This window comes from Danio aesculapii, chromosome 7 (assembly GCF_903798145.1).
Source record: "Danio aesculapii chromosome 7, fDanAes4.1, whole genome shotgun sequence".
NCBI lineage: Eukaryota > Metazoa > Chordata > Actinopteri > Cypriniformes > Danionidae > Danio > Danio aesculapii.
Window position 1 is genome coordinate 23,120,609 of NC_079441.1, and position 25,428 is coordinate 23,146,036.

The 25,428-nt window shown below is 38.8% G+C and overlaps 1 protein-coding gene across 2 annotated transcripts in view; it reads left to right on the plus strand.

The window, feature by feature from the left end:
* The window catches only part of shroom4 (shroom family member 4), an 89,744-nt gene that overhangs the window by 56,762 nt on the left and 7,554 nt on the right, over positions 1–25,428 (plus strand). Inside the window, exons 1-6 of one of the 2 annotated variants that reach the window (XM_056461323.1) lie at positions 9,190–9,465; positions 10,832–10,990; positions 11,849–14,321; positions 17,746–17,810; positions 20,357–21,001; positions 23,740–24,351. In XM_056461323.1, the coding sequence (XP_056317298.1) occupies positions 10,935–10,990; positions 11,849–14,321; positions 17,746–17,810; positions 20,357–21,001; positions 23,740–24,351 (3,851 nt within the window). In that variant the 5' untranslated portion in view covers positions 9,190–9,465; positions 10,832–10,934. Of the gene's footprint in view, positions 1–9,189; positions 9,466–10,831; positions 10,991–11,848; positions 14,322–17,745; positions 17,811–20,356; positions 21,002–23,739; positions 24,352–25,428 lie in introns of those variants that run through there. The other variant, XM_056461322.1, reaches the window with a different exon arrangement.

Here is a 25,428-nt window from a genome sequence, read left to right on the forward strand (position 1 = left end):
CATAACTCATTAAGAGAATAAGCATAACCCTGTTAGAGCATTCGCCACGGCGCAGAGCATATTTTTTCATCCTTAAAATGGCAAAGTGGATTCGGACACGTCCTTAACGCTTTTGCACCCTGCGCTTTAAACTTTGTGCCTAGACTGTTAGAGCCCAAGGTGACAACACAGTTGGGTTTCATTGGTGCTAGTTGTTTAGCATCGGCTTGGTGCGTCCAGTCTTTAAGAGCAGCAACTGTGATCTGATGGCTTAACCAATTGGTGATTGGTTATTTTAGTTATTAATTGTTTACACATCAAATCTAATAATGTCTTGGAGTACAGTATAATGCATTTTGTATCCATTTTCTGGCAGCAGATTTGATATCAAATTATCACTGTCTCAGGAAGAATGAGGGAGCGAGAACTCAAGTGCAACAAAAGATGATTTATTAATAATAAAAAACAAAAACTAAAGGACTACAAAAACCACCCAGAGGGGGGAAAAACATAACTAGAACACAAATAAGTAAACAAACTTTGCTGGGCTGGCAAGACATTACTGGAGCAGAAACACAGGGGAGTATAGATGACAAACTGGCACAGGACAGCAGACATGAGGAGAATATAAGGGAGAAATAATTAACACACAAACAGGTGAGCATAATAAACTAATAATGGGTTAACAAGGAGGGCAGGACTAGACAATAGACAGAAGAGCACATGACACAAAGAAACAACACAAGCCATGTGCTCAAATAAAAAGAGACTAGAACATGCAGCCAATGAGAGAACTCATTAACCGCATGTTCACATGAGACACTAAAGCACGCGGCACATGTAAACATGTACCACGTGCTAAACACAACACCAACAGAAGACACGAGTACACGATAAATGAAAGCACTCACCGTGCATGTTTCATCCCAGCGCCAACCGAAACCAACTAGACTGATACGCTGGGAATGAAACACCACGCTGCAGACAGAACGAACACAAGGACGAGAGTGCGCGTGGCACATATGCCCATCAAGTTCCTGCATCCAGTGGGAATGCGCACAGCCTGAGATGGCGCTCATACAAAAAGGTCACACAATGACAGAAAATGAGTGCTCCACCCCAAGAAAACTCGAGCCGAGCACAACATACAAGATAAGACAGGACTAGTGTCTGGACTCTGCCACCAAAACAAGAATTAGCAAGACCGGAGTGGCAGAATCCTGACACAAATAGTTCTTTTAACCATCTAACCAAGTTTTGAAATTAGCTCATGTACATCCCATTTTTTAGGCATTTTGGGAGTCACAAAACAAGTTTTTGCGTATTTCTATACAGTATTTCTAGCCTAGCCTGATTCTGTTCTGACAAAAATGCTGAAAATGCTCCTGCAAATATGTCTGATAATCTAATAACCCATATCATTTGCCAATATTTGAGAAATGTAGGGAAATTACAACTGGCCTGTTTTGTGTGTTTTCTTGACTTAATTTTTGTACTTGCTACTTCACTTCACTACGTTATACTTGTGCTCTGATTCCTTTCTGAATAACCAGTCAGAGTGTCATTTTCTGCCGACGGCCCCACTGCTGATTTGAGCCATTGAGCTCTGACATTAATCCAATGAGAGCTGACACATAAAGCAAACCAAACCAACTAGCCAGATTGATGCTGATTGATGGACTGACAAAGTCCAACAGCTGACCGTCAACTTGATGTGTCCCAGTGCTTAGAAGTTCAAGATGTCTTAGAAACAATAAATGGAGCTTTCGTATGCATTAGCTTGTCCATCCTGAAAAAAAGCATTTAAAGATCTATTTTAGCACAACAAATAACATTTATTGGACAGTTCAGTTGGACTTTTGTAGTATGCGAGTATGGCAAGCACTTGACATTTCACGATTATCCTATTCACATAAATGAATGGTCTTGTAGGCCCAAAATAACTGCCTGGAGATATTGCAAAAATGGTCACTGGGTGAACAGACTGTGCTTGAAAGGCACTTTAAAAATGTTGCTTTATCTACTCAAATGAGGAGAAATTAGCATGCACGATTAATTATCCAGTAATAAATGATAAGGTCTAATCTATTGGCCATTGGTATTTTATATCAACTGAATGAATAGTGCATGTGATCATATTTTGATGGTACTACAGAGAAGACATGCTCCTATTTCTTTTTTTTTAATTACTTTATTTTAAGTTTAAGGGGTCACTGGATTACTCTTAAATTATAGGTTTGTCAAATAAATCAAGAAATTGACCCCAAGTATCCAAGTCCTTAAAAATCAGAGTCTCTCCATCTGAATAACAGATATCATGTCAGAAATCCAGTTCTGGAATGAAGGGGGTGATTTTCAATTTTATAAGCACTAGTCTTTTAGCCACAACCATGCCATGCTCCTATTCCTGTAAATGTCAAGAGATCACTCAAGACAGTTCACCATGTGTGGGTTCGTTCTTTGGGATTGGATTATGGTCAGTTTACGCATATGGAAATGGATTTTTTCCAGTATAGCCCAGGGCACCACACCATAGTCTGCCTTCTATCATCATGGTAAAAGCATTCTGCGATGCTTTTCTGTCCAGTATAACTCTGATATACTGGACATGTGGACAACATGAAGACCATCAATTAGGTTGACTTCTGTTCAGTTGCCAAAGAAAAAGTAAACGGACTGTGTTGTTTTCGTTGGTGTAGACTTTGAAGCCTTGTGAACTGCCGTGCATCTGTTTTAACATCTGCTGTTGGACGTTTGTTAAGACTGGTTTGTTGTTGAGTCGGCTGTCTTGCTCACTTTTATTCTTTCACTTTATGTTAAGACTGAAAGGCCACCAGGGTCATGACCATGTCTCCGCTGTTTTTTTCCCCTGTCCGAAATGGTTAGGAAGGGTTTGATGTGGCTGATAAGCTTTTGGACCAAGATGCATTTTGACATGCATTCTTTTACTAGAAAAGTACTTTAAAATCAGAGTGGAAGAGAATCCAAAACAACAAACAAGCTATTGTACTGGAGAGCCCAGCTCATGACTGCTCCCTTCCTGGACTGCATTTTTCGATGTGGCCGTACTGTAAAAGCCTGGGTGATTACATGGAATGCAGCCTGTGCGTCTCTCTCTTTGTTTTCAGGAAGCGGGCAATGAGAGAACAAACGATGTTAATTGCAAATTTTGAAAGTAAAAGAGGTGTGTGTGTGTGTGTGCGTGTGCGTGTGTGTGTGTATAGATGTGTGTGTTCTGGTTTATTTATTGGTTTCATTGTTGCATACAGTTTCTTTCCACATAACTGATATAAATCAACTAATACGAGTTATGCTTCTTTCATTGCATTTTCTTTTAGAAACCATTTGCTTCTGTATGTTGCTAATGGCATGACTAGCTGGATCTGGATTTAGAATATTTAAGGATTGTACATGAAAAATAATTACTGAGGGCTTTCACTTAATAATGGACATGGCAAGTTAGGTTTCCTCTGTGGTATGAAGTTAAGCTGCGTCAGAAATTGCATACTTCCATACTATGTAGTACGCTAATAACAGTATGTGAGAATGCCCGATGACTTGCTACTTCTGGTGAGATTCTGAAGTGCGCATCAGATAGATGCTATGCTATCCCATGATGCACCGCGAGAGAATCCATGAATGGGACTGAAGCGACACAACTGACACGGGTAGGTCATGTGATAGACAAAATAGTACGTCTGAGTTCCATTCAGACTAATGACATTCATATTGTACAGAATGTACTTTTCTAACGGCCGAGTAGTCCACATAAATTAATTGCCAACAGACAAATTGTACATGTTTGTGTAAAAAACAGCAGACAGAGTAAGGATCTTTCACCAAAACACAGTATTACAGCCTTGTCACCAGCGTTTCTTATAATATCTAGTGACATCATACCTTAAGATATTAACAGTTTGTGATTTTACTTATATTTATTACTGTCACTCACAACCTAGTTCCTGTAAAGCATTTTAAAGTTCATTTAACATTCTAGTGTGACATAACCTCTGTCCCCATAATGGTTTTAAAATGGTGTCTATTAAGGACCTACCCTGAATTTGTGTGTTTTTAACTCTGAGTTAAGGCCAGTTTTATGTAATGTTCCACACACTTGTGCAGTGTTAACCTCAAATGGTGTCCAAGCCTGGTGTCAAAGAAATATGCTGCGTTCCAGTTTGCCTGCTTAAAAGTCAGCCTAAAAGTATGTTTCTGCGAAGAAAAAAATGCATACATTTGAGTCTGAATGTATGTACAGTATGTTTGCACAGTTGGTTTATTAATGTGATGCTAATCATTAGACCAGGGGTTTTCAAACTGTGGGGCGCGACCCACCAGGGGGCACCAGCACCTATTAAGGAGGGCGTGAGACATTGAGGCGTGCACTCGAGTAAATTATGATGATGATTTTTATGCGTTCACTAGAGGGAATAATATGATTAACGTTAGTTCCACAGCTAACTATCAGGCACCTGTAGAGTTGATGCGTTCCAGTAAAATATATACAAATAAAATGGACCGGGTGCTTTTTAAAACGAATGATGGTGAATGAAAGTCAAACCGGTGAGCTGTCCGACAAAAAAGGTGCCCTTCTGAATCAAACCAGCAGGATGCCCATCTGGATCTTTCACTTACTTTGAAGACAACTGACTACGTTTACATGGACATCAGTAGTAGTTATTTGCCTTAATCTGAATAAGACAATAATATAATAAAGTGAAGTGCTTTTTGAATGTTGCGTCACCAGGCTATTCACGTCTGCAGAGTCTCATGTAATTTGGGGGATTTCATCTTTAATTTCTCGACTTTAACTGCAGTTCGTCAGTTTAACATTCACTCATGAATATTTCATTCATGCCCCCGTGACAAACTGGGGTATTTGACACGAATATGAAGGACTGGCAGAAGAGTGTTGCTTTTATTGATACCGCACGTCGAATGGAAAGAAAAAAAAACTTCCACATTTCGTGATGTGTGTGTGTGCGTGCGTGTGCAGTCTTTTACTGACAGGCGTGTGTGTGGATCTTGTCACAAAATGCGGCGAAAAGACCTACATGACGGTAATAGTTTGACTGTGGTGTTTACTTCAATAATGCCACTATACTAATAATATACTAATAATAATAATAATGAATACTCCATGTCTTAATTCCATTTCTGTTTAGTTCAGTTATGACTTTAGTCGGCTCAAGGTAATCAAAAATCGCTGATTACATGGTAAACTCCTAATCAGAGTATTTGTCTTAATTATATTAAAATCGTATTAAATTATTGTTGCCCATGTAAACATACTTAATGTTCGACTCAACCACACCATCAGGGCTCTGCAAACTTGGCTTTGCGAAGCAGCATTTTCTGTATGTACATGCATCAAAAGCAAGTATGCTATGGCTCACGCTTATTGACAGTGGAAGATGATTTACGGTTAGTCGTGTCAGGAATCCGACCACAGATTAGCATGTTGTCCTCACAGAAAAAGGCTCAGCCATCACACTGAATCAGGTAAGCTGTATATTTATGTTTTATTGTAATTAATAAAACACACTTTAATTGCAGCAAGTAGTATGTGAATGATGTTTGCGCATGTATTTTAATTTTGGCTTGAGGGAGGGGTGGCTCGGGGGGTGAGTGCGTGAACTCCGTTTCTGGGGGGCCGCAGCCCTGCACAGTTTAGTTCCAGCCCTGATTCAACACACTAATGCCGCGGTCACACCAGTGTTTGAGCATGCAAAATTCTGTCGTACGGCGCTGTGAAAAGGGTCTGGATTAAACAAGATGATTAGACGTCTAAAAAAGTGAGCGATTGGTCCATTTTTTTAAAATAGAGGTCATGTTTTAATTTTTGATTGGTCTTATGCAGTCAAGAGGTGCGACTTCGCAGGTCAGAGTTTACCAAGCTTGAACTTTGTAGTGCAACGAACTGTGAAACTTGTCGCACGAGCTTGCGTTTTTGGGTCTGTCGCTTTTGCACACGTATGACTAGGATTCAATGGGGAGAAAATTGCAGTGTGACCACGGCTTTACCTGTAGGTTTTAAACAAGCCTGAAGAACTCAATTAGTTTGATCAGGTGTGTTTAATTAGGGTTAACTAATTACACTAACTAACTAACTAACAACCTTCAGCTGCGTTTGGACAGTCAATTGAATCACGAGTAGACAAAGGAGAGGCAATAGTGTTTACATCTGCTACAGTTGAAGTCAGAATTATTAAACCCTCTGAATTATTAGTGTTTGTTTTTCTCCCAATTTCTGTTTAACAGAGAGATTTCTTCAACACATTTCTGAACATAATAGTTTTAATAACTCATTACTAATAACTAATTTATTTTATCTTTGCCATGATGACAGTAAATAATATTTGACTAGATATTTTTCAAGACACTTTTATACACCTTAAAGTGATATTTAACTAGGCTTAACTAGGTAAATTAGGTTAACTAGGCAGGTTAGGGTAATTAGGCAAGTTATTGTATAACAGTGGTTTGTTCTGTAGACTATTGAGAAAATATATAGCTTAAAGGGGCTAATAATATTGACTTTAAAATGTTTTTCAAAAAATTTAAAACTGCTTTTATTCTAGCCGAAATAAAACAAATTAGACTTTCTCCAGAAGAAAAAATATTATCAGAAATACTGTGAAAATGTCCTTGCTCTGTTAAACATCATTTGGGAAATATTTTTAAAAAAGTCAAAGGGGGGCTAATAATTCTGATTTCAACTGTATTTTCATTTTTCTCTCGTCTCCACATTCCTGATTTCTTTGAGAGGAGGGTATGTGTACTGTATATTGGGCTATTTCTGATCATTCAATCTATTATTGTCAAATAAGGTCTCGCAATTTACATAAGAATGTGGAAAACTACAGTGGAAAACACTACTAAGAGTATCAGCTTTCGTTTTTTGCTCTTAAAGTGGACACCTATTCCAAACACTGTGGCTTTGTGAAAGTAGAATCAGGACTGATAAGAAAACTTTGTGCTTTTTATTTTTTTTCCTCTCAAATCAATCTTACGATTTGAAAAAGTTAAGAGATGCCAGTTTAAATCCTGTCTGGCTAGCACACTTCAACAACACGTCCCGTAATGTTTAAGAATGAGGTCAATAGGTGGAGAGGAGGCAGTCTTTAGTGCTGTTTGAATGCATTCAACCACAACTGTGTATACTATGAGAGCAGTCTGACTGAATATTTTGGACTGCATTTGGAAATAATCGAAAGCATTGACCCTGTTTACACCTGTATTTAGCATCTTCCAGTTGTAATTGAATTGAAGAAGTTACATCCTAATACAAGGTGTAAACCAGACACAAAACATTTTCCAGGCTTTGAATCAAGTATATTGGCTAATATATTAACAAAACATTTGGAAGAACTGTCCCTTTGGAACAATAACCCTGGGTTATGGTTTTAACAGATTAAACTATTTATTGGAGGTTGTGTGCCATTAGTAAACTACCTGACAAAAGTCTTTTTATCGACCCCATTATAAGAGCAACAAATAATAACTTGACCTCTAGTTGATCCTTTGGAAAAGTGGCAGAAGGTAGATCTTTCAGAAGAATCATCTGTTGAACTGCATCACAATCATCACAAATACTACAGAAGACCTACTGGATCCCGCATGGACCCAAGATTCTGACAGAAATCGGTCAAGTTTGGTGAAGGAAAAATCATGGCTTGGGGTTACATTTCAAGGGCCATGCGAGAGATCTGCAGGGTGGTTGCCAACATCAACAGCTTGAGGTATCAAGATATTTGTGCTGCCCATTACATTAAAAACCACAGGAGAGAGCACATTCTTTAGTAGGATAGCGCTCCTTCTCATACTTCACATCAAAGTTCCTGAAAGCATTGAAGGTCAAGGTGCTCCAGGATTGGCCAGCCCAGTCACCAGACATAAACATTATTGAGCATGTCTGGAGTAAAATGAAGGAGGAGGCATTGAAGATGAATCCAAAGAATCTTGATAAACTCTGGGAGTCCTGCAAGAACAATTTCTTTGCCATTCCAGATGACTTTATTAATAAGTTATTTGAGTCATTGCAGAGATGTATGAATGCAGTCCTCCAAGCTCATGGGAGTCATACACAATATTTTTTTTTCTCCACTGCACCACGACTTTATATTCTATACTGTACATTATTTCTGTTCCGTGACAAGACTTTTGACTAAGCATAGTCAGACCTTACTGTCCTAATTAAATAATTAAAAATCAAGGCATGATCATATTTTAGTTTGGTTAAATAAGCATAATCTAGAGGCCTTTGCCTTTCATATAAGCCACTTCTGATACCAAATGATCAACTAGAAGTTATTATTTGTTGTTCCTAAAACTTGGATAGGTGACAATACTTTTGTCGGGTTGTGTATTTGTTCTTCTGTCCATTGGTTTTTTTCTTGTATTGTCAGTGTTGTAGCTGTTAATCAGCCTGACCCTATTCAGACTTTCATCAGCCCATCTGATTAGAGCAGCAAAAGCTGTTTATTAAGCACAGCTGATATGAGTTAAACTTCATTTTATAATCTCTCTTTCTCGTTCTCTCTCTTTGAGACAGTTGCTGAAATAACAAAGCACGCACTGTTGCCTCTCAAATGTTCTTTACATTGTTTTGCTTTCTGCACTATTGAAAAGAGCAAGAATACACGTACCTGGCCTCATGCCCCGGCAACAATGCACCATTTCAATCATTTCATCTTATTCCACCAATTTGTTTCCTTTCCCCCAAACAGTATATCCTCCTCTTCTCTCTCTCTCTCTCTCTCTCTCTCTCTCTCTCTCTCTCTCTCTCTCTCTCTCTCTCTCTCTCTCTCTCTCTCTCTCTCCCTCTCTCTCCCTCTCTCTCCACCCCCCCTCACTCTCTCACCACTGCTGGCCGAAATTGACTGCTCTCCCAGGGAGACAGGAAGCGGACCTCACATTTTTCCCCCATTCAAACAATAATAGGAGAGAATGCTAGGTATTATTTTAGCAGTGGCTTGCCGCTTTATCTCCCCCAAACATAGTTTCCTCTCCGTCTGAGCACCGCTTCCTCTCCCCCTAATGTCATTAGAGAGTGAGTGGGAGGTTGAGTGTGTGTGTGTGTGTGTGTGTGTCAGAATGTGCCGTTAAGTGGACTGAATGTTTGGTCTTCAGTTGTGACTTGAAATATTAAGAGAGAGAGAGAGGGCTGCTGTTTGAGAGGGGAAGTTGGGGGAGTGTTAGTCTGTTAATTTTTTCCTGGACTAAGAATCTGGTCAGAGCCTCGGGCTGCCTCATTATAGCTAAATGACCGCCAACCTTCACTCATCCGTTAGAGACACCGTTAGGGTCCTGATAAAGACTGACCACTGACAGCGGACACAGACCTCAAGGGTTGTCCTTTGACTCCGGGCATCTTCTCATGGTTGAGACCTGAACTTCACCTTGAACCTCAAGCTGAATGTTGGATTGGATTCATCTCTGTATATTTATCTAACACTGAGAACATCTGGAGTTGTGTCAAGTGTTGTGAGTATCTCAAGATGTTCAAATTTTGCGGATAACATGAAGTGCAGGTCAAACCAGCTCTAACTTTAGCCTGGTTTACTGGGTTTCTGTTTTACTGGAGTGTCTTATTGGAACAGTGGTAAAATGTTAAGACAAGTTTAAAAAATACACCAACACCGAGATTGGAAATATGGATTGAGAGTTTGCTTGTTTTTGTTTTAGTAATTATATGAGTTTAGTTTAGGGAAAATGATGTCTTGGGATAAAAGATTGTCTCATCGACCCTGACTCAATTTTGAGTAAGTTATTGTGTTTTGCCGTAAGCTTTGCTTTGGTTTTGTGTTTGATGTTTTAGGTAACGGAGTGACAGTGTTTAGTGAGGATGACAGTGTAAATAATAATGAGCAACCTTGTGAAATCTTGAATTTCCAGATATTTATTAAAATGAAATTTTAATCACATTCATTGTTTGTGGTTTTTAAATGTTTATTTTTGGCTTTATTTTATGTTTATAGTCTGTTTATATGTTATATTACCGCAAATATTCATCCTCTGTCTTACAATAACCCCAAGCGAGCACCGCAGCTTAAAAGTTTGGGGTAAGATAGATTTTTGAAAAAAGAAAAAAAAAACTTTCCAGCAAAGATGCATTAAACTAATTAAAACAGAGTTTTTTTTATTAAATTTTTATTTCAAGTAAATACTGTTTTTAAACTCTATCTAATCATCTTTACAAGTAATTCAAGTAATGGCTGCTGAAATTTTATATTCAGTAAATGTCTAAGTCTAAGAGATCCCAAACTCTGTCTTCTGTGGTATAACAAAATACCCTTATTCCTTATTGGATATTTCTCACATTTCTATTGTTTTCAGGCCTCTAGTGTAAACGCCAAAATGATTTTTATGTGAATAATAAGTCCTTTAAAACCATTGTCCCCTCGGGATCTTTATTGCCATCTGGAATGTTTGTGAACACTGCGCTCCTGTCAATAGAAATGATGGGTTGTACCTGGAATCTGGGCCTTGTTCCATTACTGCTGCTATCTTATAAATTAATTGGTGTTTTTTTAAGCTGTAGATGTCTTAAAATGAACTTCAATCAGCCATTTCAGTAATCCAGTGGACGGCAGATATGAAAGAGTTCCAGATGGCAAACTCAAATCAGATTTCCCTTGATTCCTGTTTGTGTTTGTCAAGACTGACACTGCTTTGGGAGCAAAGGGCCTTTTCCTCACTCTTGAAAGCTGTGGTTTTCAGATTTTGGTTTCTTTTTGTCTGTAATTGGTACTTGGGAACATTAGGGTGGTGTTATACATCTAACATCGACGATTCAGACTATTCTTGTCTTTTTTTCTTCATATTGGCTAACGTCTGCCTTCTCTTTCAGGCGCAGTGTGCCAGTGATCCGCCCTCACTCTTGGCACCTGGCAAAGCTGACAGAGGCACCTTGCACTACGGGCACTGGTGATCCATCCGATGGCCCCCCGGCTATGCAGCTTCACTTCACACCTCTCAGTGTACCGTGGCACTCCGGAGGTGACAATAGGTTGGTTGAATAGCCATTATACAGTAAACATGGCTCATTCATTCCTTTTTGACATTTTACACAGTTTTATTACAATTCTAATAGCTTTAACAGATCGGTGTGTGCGCTAGAAAGGGAGAGAGATAGATCCTCATTGTTGAGTTGGGAATTTTGCTTCCAACAGATTTCACAAAGAAAACAATCAGAGAGGAAGCTGGTGATCTCACATCTTATGTCAACATGTGTCTCACCGGATGCCACCACTATTTTCAGACTTATGACTCAGACATTCTTTACAGATCACCAGTAAAGTGACCAAAACACACACAAACAAAGTCTTTAATGCAAAACAGCATTGACAAAAGTGACTAATCTTTAACTTCAACTTCTGCTTTAATGTTTGTTTTGGGGTGAAGCCTAATCACAACACCTGTAACAGATTCGGTCTACTTAATAAAAAATCGATCACAAATTCTTAGCACATGCAGACTATTTTAAATTATTGATTGATTTAAATATTATTTCTGAGTGTTTTTTCATTATTATTATTATTTAAGCTGATGGAAATGAGGCTTATAGTGGTTATATTTTGTTTTTTGGATCTCTTAGTTGTTTTTATTTTTAATATATAACTTTAACTGTGCACAGAAGTACTAAGGCAATGCATTTTTGCATGAGAAGTGTGGAATGTGGGACATCAATAACTGAGCCGAGTCTTCCTTAATGTTTACACAGGAATTTTACTAATGCAGATTTAAAAACAGTACTGTTAACTTTATAGTTGAAATAATGTAAATAATTACTTTTTTAACCAATATTTGAAATTCCTAGGCGCACTGTCACATCATCTGACTTGCTTCACTATGTTTTGTTGTGCAGTGAGCTGTCCATGCAGTGGGGCCATATCTCCAGGCACTACAGCACAGACCGCAGCAGCTCAATAGGGAGTATGGAGAGTCTGGAGAATCCTCCTAACCAGGGATACTATGACAGTCAGCTCTCTCCCATTGATCCTGTCATCTTCAACAACAAACGTGACTCTGCTTACAGCTCGTTCTCAGCCAGCTCGAACACATCTGATTACACAGTTTCTGTCAAACCTGAGGAGACCAACTCCATGGACAGTCTTCTTCAGGGTTTGGGTTCTTCCTGCAGGTATCCAGACAGAGGTCAACACTCCGCCCCCACTGGCCATGGAAGCCAGCAGGAAGAACAAGAACACTCCAAGGTACTGTCTGGCAGATCCGAGGTCAAAGTCCGACCATCGTCCTACAGTTGTGAGGAGGAAAACTGTGCACCGCCACAGCCACCCATGAGGAGGGAGAGTTTTAGAGCTACTAGAAGCCAAGCAACAGATAAACGCTGTGTGTCTGCTCCTGTAGGCATTCCAAATGTAAGCAGTTGCATGGTTGAAGATCAATCTCAAATCCCGGATGTTTTGACTGGCAGAGTTTATTTGAATGGAATACAAGACAGTGAGCCAGAGCGTAAAGGGTGCAGCATTCAACCTTATTATACCTTGAACTCAGACTTAGGTGGAGATGGCAAAGCAACTGACCATGAAAAAGAACACTTGGAGGATTATTCAAAATCTGTGGCAGTAGCATCTTCACCTCCTCTGAGTACCTTTTCACAAAGGAATAGGGATGAGAACTTTGATACCAATCTCCGACCTGAACATGATCTCCAGTCAGCAGTGAACCGACATAGTGCGCCTGAGAAACTTCTAGCTGCTCAGTTGTGTATGATGGATGTTTCTGCTGACAAAAGTGATCATTGTGCATCTCCAACTTGCCAATGGTCGCAGTCTCCTCTTTATCTGAGTGATTCTAGTCAAAATACTGAGCAGGGCAAGTGGGGAATGAGCAGATGCTCCACACCTGGTTCGGTCGCAACTTCGGAAGTCGAAGACCCCAGACTAGAGGAGGAATCTGTTGATGGACAGAATCCATGGGGGCATCCTATCAGTTTGTCTGGGAGTCCCATGGGAAATGGATTCTCTCAGAGCAGTGAGAACAATGGAGGAGAAGTAAGGCTGGATGATGGCCTTGGCTCAAAGCAGCCACAGAAACGTCAGTTTCGTTGCTCCAAGTCTCGTCGCAGAAGTGAACGTTTTGCCACGAACCTCAGAAATGAGATCCAGAGGAAGAAAGCACAGTTGCAGAAGAGTAGAAACCCTTGCGGGGAGGAGACAGTGGAAGAAGAGGTTGGAGATTTCAACACTGAGGCTGTAGCTCCTCCAGAATACCATCAGCACAAACCCCAAATCTTACCAAAACCTCCCACCAATGCTGTACCTGTTCAAATATCTAAACCGGCACCTCCGAAAGTTTTTGATGCCACACAAACTGAAGAATATTCCAGTGCCAGGGTTGTGTGCTTCCAGACGTCTCAGACTCAAACTCAAATCCCTCAACATGTCAGACAAGTGTGTGTACATGTGGTGGAGGAGGTAGCACCTGCAGGCAAACCACGTCGGTGGCGTTGGACACCAGAACGCAAACTTGAACTAGAAAATGAAACATCTGAAATTAAGAGAAATGAGACTATCGGGCAGATGTGGTCTGGAAAAATGGGATCAACAAGAGGGAGGACGAGTTCGTCCAGTGGTCGTTTAGGTCGATCGGATGACTGTGACATCCTTCCCTTTGCAGATCGCAGAAGGTTTTTTGAGGAGACTAGCAGAAAGTTGAGCCAGTCTGTAACAAATTTATCAAACCTGACAAGTCGGAGTCAGAGACTAGACAAGCCGGGCAGAATGAACCATCCATCATCACCTGAACCTCATGAGATTGCTGCTCACTTGGGCCGGAGGAGATTCTCATATCAAGATGTGCCCTACATCAACTCACTGGACAATGGGAGACAGTTAATGAGTAACCAACAAGACCAAGAGGAAATGAGGCAGAGGCTGATCGAGAGAGAGCGGGAGAAGGAAAGAGAGCAGGAGAGACTTAAGGACCAAGAGAAGCTTAGAGAACAAGAAAGAGAAAAGGAGAGGTTAAGGAAAGAGAGGGAAAATGAGCAACAAAGGCTAAAGGATTGGGAGGAAAGGCAGAGGCTGCTACAGAGAGAACAAGAATGGGAGTCTGTGAGAGAAACTGTTCGCTCTGAACACAATACAAGCAGTGACACAGTTCCTCACACTTTATCTCATGACGTCTATCGGAAGCAGCCGCCTAGTCCTCAGATTCCTTCCTCTCTGCAGTTGTCTGAACCTTTCTATAACAGCACTACCACCAACATCCAAAAACCTTGCTCAGCGTTCCACCCAGTGACCACCCAGCACAACCGGTTTGATGGCTACCAAGTAAATCCACCCTACAAGCCCAGGAACTACACCCCAGATGAGGTAAGACTGAGGTTTTAGCATTGTCCATTGTCCAAAACAGAAATTGTGAAGTTTTTCTGATCTAGGCTCTAAGCCAAGAAAAAAAGTGTCTTTAATTTTGAAGTGCCAGAATGTCTAGCCCCTTTCACACCAAGCACAATAACTATAAAGATAACTATAAAGACGTCCTTCTCAAAGTCATTCTTAATGAAAAAACAACAGCAGAGTTCAGACCACAGCTATAATGATGGAGAGTTAGAGAAATTATGGCCCAATCCCAATTCTATATTTTTACCCCTACCCCTTCCCCTTGGCCCTTGAAACAGAGTGTGAAGGGGAACGGCTTTAAAATTTACCCCTAAGAAATAGGTGTCACAGACGAAATTGAAGAGGGTTGAAGAGTCGTGAAAGAAAGTGAAGAGCGGGCAGGGAAGGGGGGTGGTGCGTGTGAGGAGAGATATCGGTAAAATAAGGTGCCAGATAAGGCTGGTTCCGGCACAAATTAAGCCCTGTAGATGGCGAAATTTTACGTTTTTTTATTTTAGCATTATTTTTAAAAAAGCATGACGGTAAAACACGAACGCGGTTGTGAATATATTAAAACATGCTTGTTTGTTGTAAAAATTTTGTAATAATGACAAAAAAATACAAATTTTTGCATCTTCCTACTTCCGTGTGCAACCATGCTGTTGTTGTAGCTGGTGTTTTCTGGGAAATTTTTGTACCCCTTGGTTTTGAGTGTGGTCCTGAAAAATTTCCATTTCAAGGGCTATCTATTGGGGTGTCCCAATTCTCTTTAGCTTAGAGTTAAGGGGATGGCCCTTAACTCTAAGCTAAAGAGAATTGGGACACCCCAACCCCTTCATGGGAAAGGCTAAGGGGTAGAATTGGGATTGGGCCTATATCATTGGGATCACCTTCAGAACTATTTTATTTCCACTAATAAATGATAAAACACTGACAGCCAGTCACAAACCAATAAATATAAAGAACTCATGCAATTTAGAGCTACAGACAACATTGTGGAAAAGATCATAGCTTGACATTAAGTCGTTTATTCAAAGAATATTTAAAGGTAATAAGTTAAAAACAGGGTGATGCAGTGGAACAATAGGTAGTGCTGTTGCCTCACAGCAAGAAGGCTGCTGGTTCAAGCCTCGGCTGGGTCAGTTGGCATTTCTGTGTGGAGTTTGCATGTTCTCACTGCATTCACGTGGGTTTCCTCCGGGTGCTCCGGTTTCCGCCACAGTCCAAAGACATGCAGTACAGGTGAACTGGATTAATAAAGGGACTAAGCTGGAAAGAAAATGAATGAATGAACTTAAAAACAACTGATTATACCATAGGAAGGAATGATACATATTTACATGAACGCTATGCTAGCCAGGCTGGCAAATTGATGTATAAAAATCCTATAGATGTCATTAGGGACAATAAAAACATTAAATGTGTATTTAGTTTCTAAAGGGCGCAGCAAAATATTTTACAGAGCTGAAAAATGGCAGAACATTTCAACAGAAACTGAGCACCTTTTCAGACTTCAGCCATTCTAAAAAAGCAGTTTTCTTATTGAAAACAACTGAAAAAAATGTTTGGTTCAGAAAAACAAAATCGGTCAACACAAGCCTTGATTGACCTTCCTTTGAATACTTTGCTGTGTCACATGTTTTTAGCACCACTTAACAAACATTCAACAGACATTTACATTTTAGTTAGTGGTAGTTTTTTCTATTAGGCATTTGCCGTACCTTCATGTTTACCAAGAGTTTAGATAACATCAGGCATCTGTATGTCTTTGGTTAATGATGCTTTTAGATTTTCCATCACAATTGTAAATTCAAACATTGTTTTTAAATTATTCATGCAAGAGAGAGTAAAGCTTTCCTCCGGCAGTTCACTGTCAAATAACAACCTCATAAATTCATATGAATAGCCTGTAGAAGAGCTTCTAATGAATAGCTTGAATGAAAATGCAGATGGAATAAGGAGTGAAAGCGGGTGTAATTGACTTTATTGCAGTTCTAGGCCTTTAGGATTTGAAGACGAATCCTCAGAAACATTTCATGAAGCCACTTTTGAAAAGGTTTTGATTTTCAATTAACTTCATCATGGATATTTTGGTTTAGTGTCTTTGTTATCTCCGATATATTATGTATCTTCGTTGTGCATAATTCAGTATGTGCGCTGCTGGAATTGAATGGGGATGAAACTGTTTATTCTCTTCTTGAGCTGTTATTTTAGTGGTTTTTTGGTTTAGTGCCATGTAGATGGGAATGAGACGGTTGTTTTCAGTCTTCAGTTCAGACTTATTTAATACTAGTTTTCATGCAGGACATGCTGAAACTGGGCTTCTTCAGAGGTCCCAAAAGGCCTAAATGTTGGCCAGAGCTGTATAAAAGTCATAAATTGGCTCTAATACAACAGGAAGATTGAATATGTATGCTATCTCAACAGTCACTACTTTTAATTCGTATCTTTTGGTTTTTGGGTGTTTTGAGAGCGTCATCTTAAAACATGAATTAATGATCTATCTGATCTCTGAGCCATTCTTAGACCTTCATTCTGTTTATACAGACATCCTTTATTGATCCTCAAGGGTAAATTCAGGTCAATTCAAGAGGGAATTTCCTTGTTTTTTTTAGTCAAGCCTCTGGATAAGAATCAGGGATGCCATTCACTTTGCTGACAAGGAACTGTTGGATCTTTTCTCTTTCTGTTTTTAGAACAACGTTTATGAATAATATTAATTATTTGGCAAATATCAAATATTTTGCTGTCCATGTTCTTAAAAATCACAACATTATTTGGAATTTTACCTGTGTTTTTATGGTTACTTAAGGACAAAATCTTACAACTAATGTGCCAATGAGTACGTTAACAAGGACACCAATAATCCAATTTGAATATGATTAAGACAATACTCTGATTAAGAGTCTACCATGTAAACAGCGACGTTTGATTACCTTAATCCAACTAAAGTCATAATCAAACTAAACAAAAATTGGATTAAGACGTGACAAACATAGTCATTAATATTAACATTTTATCAGCATTTAAACTCTTTAATAGTATCACCTAAAGTTAATTGGTTCAGAGGAAATTATATTGTGTGCGACGTGTGAAGTCATGTGGAAGGCTCCTGTCAAAACCCTCATGGCACGCTTCTGATGTGGCTCTTAAACTAGCAGAAATACTCCAGTTAATTTTCTTATTGGGTCGATTAAGATTAAATTGAAAATAATAATTTATCTACTGATACTAAGATATAAAGCAATATATCATGGTGGATCATGAAAAAATCCACACAATGAAAATGAGGGTTTTAACAAAATTGCATTTAATTGCATTCATATGTGTATGAAATTGAAACATTAATAAATATATTCAAGCTAGGTTTTTTTTTTTGTTATTTTGTTGTTTAAAATATGCCAAATATGTTTTACAGGCCCAGTATGTTCGGGAACAGGAAAAAACAAGAAAAATCAACAGAAACTTCAGTTTAACAGAGAGGTAAGATTTCAATTTTTACGTAAGACTAATGTGGACTTGCATAAGATTTACAATATGTTACCATAAGAAGTAACAAATATATATGCAACAACACAAAAGAAAGCTTCTGATCATATTGATGTTTAGATGATTGCACAAGGTTTGCGGTTCACTGACATCATGTTGACAGATTAAATTTAAATGACACAATAATAATTTGATTATATCAGAGACTATAGACAATGTAAAACTGACTGTGTAAGATTCTACTCTGAATAAATCCCTTTATTTGTATGACACATTGATTTTACAGTACAGAGTATAGTTCTGCCAGCATTATCTTCAACATTATATCAATATTCATTTTGTGTCATTGAATGGAAAAGCAGTTCCCATAAATCTAAGATTTTCTCCGCAAAAATTTGTCTGAGACTTTTATAGAAACATAGGAGGTGTCTTTTTTATTAAAGGAAAAGTTTACCAGACTATACCAGAAGTGAAAATGACCCCATAATTTACTCTTCCTCAAGCCATCCTCAGTTTAAAAGACTTCTTTAAATGTTTTCTTTAATACAAACACATTAGGTGTAGTTTTAAATTCTATATTGACTGTTCCATGCTGTATAAGGCCCCGTTTACGCTAGTAGGTTTTAGTTTTAAAACAGCATTTTAGATTGAAAACAATCCACACTAGCGTTTCACCCAGCGTTTCTAAACAGCTCTCCATCTACCCCACACAGCTGAAAACGCGCATCACATGACCACACACACACACTCTGGCATGCGCTGCAGCATATCTACGCAGATGAGAGCTGTGCTCGTCGAACTGTTCATCAAGGATCTACCGCTGGATCTAATCTCACTATATTTGTTAAACGTGATCATTAATTCATCTTGTTGTCTATAGCTTGCGACATATTCCCTGACTTTGGTCTGTTGAATCTATTACTTGTTCTCAGGTAATGTGTTTTGGCCGAGCACAAAGATAAGTTCATATATTTATGTAATCACGTACATTCTGTATATTGACTGATTGCTTGCATTTATGTCTTATAATGTATAAGCTAATTGTACGTTATACTTTTATAATGGCCATTATTGATTATTAAAACTGATATTCAGCGAAAGAGAGGGTATGTTTCGTGTTTTCAATGAAAATGAAAGGAGGCAGTAATGTTATAGGCTCTGTTTTGTTATAAATATGCATACAGTGAAGATGACCGTCATATAAATATGTAGCTACACGATGCCACAACATTTTTGGTGTTTGTTAAGTTGTTAATTTCAAAATGAAAATAGGCAGTTCCTCATGTTTTCATTATATTGTAAGAATGTGAAACAACGTAGCCAGGGTGATGTCAATGGGGTTATAAAGTACACTGTTCCCTTTGAAGATTTACCCAGCGTGTTACCCAGAGTTTGTTTTCCATATCAAACTTGCAAAGTCTGAACTTACAAGGGGAGGATGCAGGACTGAGCTTTGTGTAGGCTACTTAATATTGAGGGAAAAGCCCCAATCAGACAGGCAAATATCTGCAGTCCCGCCTCCGTTTTCAGATGTCTCTGTTTTCCCCCATCCACACTCACATGGAGCAGCAGTGTTTTAGAATGAAAACGGCCTCTCCAGCGTTTTCAAAACGCTCCATTTTCGGCGCTCAAAAACTCCGGCGTAGTGTGGACTGATGGTGCAACCGTAGCAAAACTTATGCGTTTTAAAACTAAAACGTATTAGTGTAAAAGGGTGTTGGGTAGCAGCCCTTTTTTCAAAGCTTCCAAAAGCGCTTAAATCCATCGTAAAACTAACCCACACCCATTCATGTCTTATGAAGCAATGTGCATTTATAATAAAAATACATTTCTAAACTTCAAAAAAAGACCACTAGCCAGTATCATTATGGAGCATGGAAGAGTCAGGATAAATTTAAAACTACTCCAACTGTGTTCGTCTGAAAGAAAAAAATCATGTATACACCAAGGACGGCTTGAGGGTGAGTACATTAATGAAGTAATTTTCAATTTGTGGCAAATTATTCCTGTTATAAGATTTAAAAATGCAAATGCATGAACTTTTTGCACAAATTTCCTTTTAAATGTCTGTGAAGTGCTTTGAAATGTGCACTTTAAATTTTGTGTTTTATTTGTAATCTTAACTAAAACATGGAGGGTGGGACATAGTGTAGCTCCTCCCCTTTTTTAAAAAACAGCCAATCGCATTTTATTTTTTCGCCGCTATGCCAGTGAGAGTTGTTGAGCTCAAGCCCATCAAATGAGAAGCGTCTTGAAGGGGGCGGGGCATGTCAGATACTAGAGAGCATTTGATTGGTCACGATTTGATGAGAGACTAAAATATGAGGTGACGTGAATAACATCGTTGATTCATTTAAGCGGAAGTGACAAGCTACAAGCTTTGTTTATATCAGTTTTATATCTTTTAATCTCGAATTTTGTCACTATTTTGGTGCGTACTTGCTTATAGATATCCTTAAAACGAACAATACTGATACTAACATCTAAAAAACTTTATTTTAATTTAATAGAAGTGTTCCATAACATTTCTTTCCCCAAAGGGACTACCCAAGGTGCAGGAGAGACTCCAAGACAGTAGATGGTGCTAATGTTCCCAGCTTCGTGCGTACAGGAGGCAACAGCATCACAAGTGGGCGCAATGAGGAGCATCTTTTTACCCCTCTTAGAAATCGTGCCATGTCAGAGAACAACCTGTGTGTGGAGACGCAACAATTTCAAAATCACAGCTCCAGCTCTGGCGTCAGCAGAATGCGCTCGTCCACTCTTAGCGACCTGGATGAGAATGCAGTAAGTGTCGGGGAGGTAAAAAAGAAAAAAGGGCCTCCGCCTCCTCGTCCACCACCACCAAAATGGGATCAGTTCCACAAGAGACGGACGTCCCATCACAGCCTGTTCTCGTCCACTCCACACTACTCTTCTCCATCTGCTTCTCCACCTCGACCACAGACGTGCACATCACGACCCCCTAGTGTCACTGAAATGAGCCGTCAGCGCTCTTACAGTCTTCCTCCAAGAGACATGTCCGAGAGTCTTCACTGCTGCGGTCAGGAGTACTCTGTCGCTCCCTCCAGTCCTGCTTTTACACGTCGAGCTTTTAAGCCTGTAGCCCTGCCGCCACAAGAGAGAGACTACGACACAAGGAGAGAAATTCACCAGCCTGTGCCACAGCCTGAATCATGCACAAGGTACTGTTCAAACATGCTTCTTTAAAATATTTGTCCTAAGTACTTAAACTCTAAACAATGTTTTGTTATCCTCACTTTATAGGTCACAAAACCTGAAAAAATTATTGTCAAAGTTTGAATCTAATATTTGCTGGAATACTACGAGTAAATCAATGTAAAAATGGTGACTTTTAAAACATTTTTGTGGTAAAACAAAATCCACTTTGGATGTAGGAGGCTCCAACATGAGGGTCTATTGATGTTTCTGTTTTTGATATATAAACAGTTTAATTTAAATATATCACAAATATGATGAATTGTGCTCTTTTTGGTTATTTTTTACAAGTTGTTTGAATAGTAGTTTACATTTTTTCCCTATAAAATATAAAGGGATAGTTCTCCCAAAAATGAAAATTTACTCACTATTTACTGCCCCTCAAGTGGTTTCGAACCATTATGAAAACAGTTGAAAATCTGTAACCATTGACAGTAGGATAGACATAGTAGGATAAACAAATACTATGAAAGTCAACGTTTACACATTTACAGCATTTTTCAAAATACCTCTTCCATTTTCAACAGAAAACTATTCATTCATTAATTTTCCTTTGGCTTAGTCCTTATATTTATCAGGGTCACCACAGTGGAATGAACCGCCAGCTATTTAAGCATATGTTTTACGCAGCGGATTCCCTTCCAGCCGCAACCCAGTACTGGGAAACACCCATACACTCACACATTACAGCTAATTTAGCTTATCACGGGGAGAACATGCAAACTCCACACAGAAATGTCAACTGCCCAGCCAGAGCTCGAACCTGTGACCTTGCTGTGAGGTGACAGTGCTAACCACTGAGCTACTGTGCTGCCCTGTGGAAACTATCCCTGTAATAAAATACTATGCCACTGCCGTTTTCTTTTTCAAGAATTTAATTATTTTAATTAGAATTGAAACTCAAGGATTATTACATGATAATAGTTTACTACTACTGTGCTGAAATATTAATTGAAAATTGTGTATATTTCTTTTAAATAAACCCATAGTGAAAATGACAAAAACTTTAACTAGTACTTGATGATGTTAATTTCTTAGTTAATGCCTAATAATGCATTGAAATAGTTTGAATCTGATTTCAAATCGCAATCAAGTTAAGTTTAAAAACATACAACTGAATTGTATTAAATATTAACTAATATGAACATGGTAACTAACAAATCTAGCCTTTTCTCATTGCTGATTTTAATGTACAGTGCTCCCTCGTTATTCGCGGAAGTTATGTTCTAAATATAACCCAAAATAGGCGAATTCCATGAAGTAGTCAGCTTTATATTTTTCAGTTATTATAGATGTTTTAAGGCTGTAAAACCCCTCTCTACACACTTTATACACTTTTCTCAGACAGGCATTAGCATTTTCACTCTCATTAACACTCTCAAAGTTCAAACCTTCATAGTCCAGTATTATAGAATGAAACCAAAGATCAAAAACATTTGATCTTCATTTATATATTGCGTAATTGTGCCCTACAGCCACGTAACTTTGACCTTGCTTTAGCATGTCCTGAAGGTCAACTTTTTGTGTGATGGTTAGCATCTTCCTTTGCCTTTTGGGTGCTACAGCAGGTGCCTTAGACAGTGCAGAAATTTTCGTCGACATTGTTGGTAGACAACTTGCAAACATACAGTACAGCTCTTCAGAATCACACTGCTGGCGATTGAAGATTTATGTAAATTTGTCAAGCTGAACACATTCTGTACTGTACAGGAGACACAGCACAGAGGAGATTGATTAACAATGAGCCAATCAGGATGCAGAACACAATGCGCTGTAGAAAAATCGCATGTCAAATTGCTCCAAAAAAATCTGTGAAACTGCAAGGCCATGAAAAGTGAACCACGTTATAGGAAGAGACCACTATAGTAACAAAAATTTACTAAATACCTGTTAAAGCAACTTGTTTTACATCTTAGCTCAATATTGTGATATTGTATACCAATAAAAGCTTCAGCAAATACTCGCAACATAAAATTTGATACTGTCATAAGCCTGGAGATCAACCTTCCTGCAAAGTTCAGCTCCAACCCTGATCAAACACACCTGAACCAATTAATTAGGACCTGAACAGCACTTGATAATTACAGGCAGGTGTGTTTGATATGGGTTGCAACTGAAATCTGCAGGAAGGTCGATCTCCAGGAACAGGGTTGGTCATCCCTGTTTTAGATCAATATAAAATAAGTAGTGTGTGTGTACGTGAAATGTCAGCTCAAAATACCCCACAAATAATATTTTATAACTCTTTAAACTGACCCTTTTAGGCTTTGATCCTAATTGTGCCTTCTTCTCGACTGTCACTTTAAATGTAAAAAAATTTTCAAAATAGGGTGGAGCTACAAATGCCTCTGTCAGAAACTAAAGTTCTATGCTAATGAGGGAGAGATAGTCACTAATGGGTGAGGGTTTCCCTTTTCGATGACACATACAAATACAGAATGTCAATAAAAGTATTTTTGCAGATTGTTTTTATCAAGTGTGATTATAAAAAATTTAACTAATGGATGTTTACAATTTAGAAGCTGGTTATATTCACAGACTGTGTCCACACAACTGTGTTTAAACCCCTTATAAAAGTGATAATTGCACATTAGGTCTCCTTTAATGCTCCCTCGATGAACATACAATACTTACCCTAAACAGAAATGAACTCATTTTTAATATTCTCTTTCAGTAAATGACCTTCATGTCTGCCCTATTTCAGAATACCCATCCACCCTGCTGCAGCACCTGAAGCGCCCAGAGTCACACACCTGAAGCCCAGGTTCCCCGATCATGGAGTGGAGTGGGATGGATCCAGCCCTCACTACACCACACAGGGCACAAGCAGGACTCCTGAAGTGCCCTCAAACAGTTTCTCAGCTGGGCCTTTATGTCCAGAGTCCTACTTCTCCATGAACAACTTCCAACTGCAGCCCCAGCAAGCAGGCTTCCCCGTAGCAGCCCACAAAACCCACATCATCCCCTCTCAGGGTCCCGAAGATGGAGACCCGCCTCTGGAGACGGACATCGATGAGATCTGTGAGAATGAGCAGGCTGAGAGGAAGGAGACGGAGGACCGGATGGAGATGCAGGGCTTTGCTCGACCTGTGATGGTGCTGGAAACCGACATTGACCACACGCCTGAGGAAGCGGCTCCATCGGCTAGAAGCATTAGAGGGCCGAGGGGCTCCCTGGTGGACTCCATTCTGGACGATGAGTACGGTGTGTCTAGGAAGGAGCTGATTGGAGAGTTGTTTCCACACAGTGTGAATGCTGAGATGAGTGGGGACGGCTGGAGAGGGGGATATCCCATCAGCGGAGGAACACTGGAGAGGTTCGACAATCTAATTTGACAAGCTTTTCACTTTTTTGAAGTTCTCAAGTAGGGCTGCACGATACTGGGAAAATGTGGGATATCCAATATTGCAATAGTAGTGTTCAGTGTTGCAATAGCAGTATTACTTATGATTAGGGCCTGACAAAATCTGCGGCCATTTTTTGCTATTACTGCAGAGAATTTTGTAAAATATCTGTGGATTTATGCGGAATGATTTTCCGAGTATCATAACTAAAAACTTAATATATGAAATAAAAAACAATATATTTTAAACTTTTGTGTTTACAATGCAAATCCAATTAGATCCACTTATTTGGTAAACAAAGCAAGTCTTTCATGTCATATATTTACTAGAAAAAACGAAGATTTTACTTTACAAACTGTATTGTAAATAAATCATATGAACATTTTAATATTATTATTATTAAATCACAAGAATATTAGTGAAATTAAAACTAAATAAATATAAAACGTACACACATTTACACAAGTAAATACATAGACTCTACAAATACATAGATAAAATTTGTGGATTTCTGCGCGTGCAGATTCCGCGTGGGCCTACTTATGATATAACATACTTGCAAAGCGCTATTTTATCAGCAATTTTAAAAATCATTTATTTATGTAATGATCAGTGTTGTGCTAGATGCTTCATTCAAAAAGTAACTCAATTACTTTATCGATTAATTCATCAAAAACTAATGCATTACTGTTAAAAATCATTTTTGAGTCACTTTACCGAAGAACATTTTTAATGCTCCCATTTACTGCCTTTATAACGTCTCTTCAGTGCTGCGTGGAGAATACACTGTTGATCAGCTTCAGTTTAAATAACTTGCATTGTCACAACTAAAACACAAGACAGACTTAAACAAATAGTAATTTTTAAAAACTAATTTATTTAAGTCAGACCAGCAGCACAAATATGAAAATATCTCAAGGTGATAAACCAGATGAATAATATATTCAGAAATAAAAAAGCTAAATCTAAAGTTGCTTCAGCATCATAAAAGTTTGTATTTAACTCTAAACCATGTTCTTTCACAGCTTGAGTATGAAAACTAGCAACAA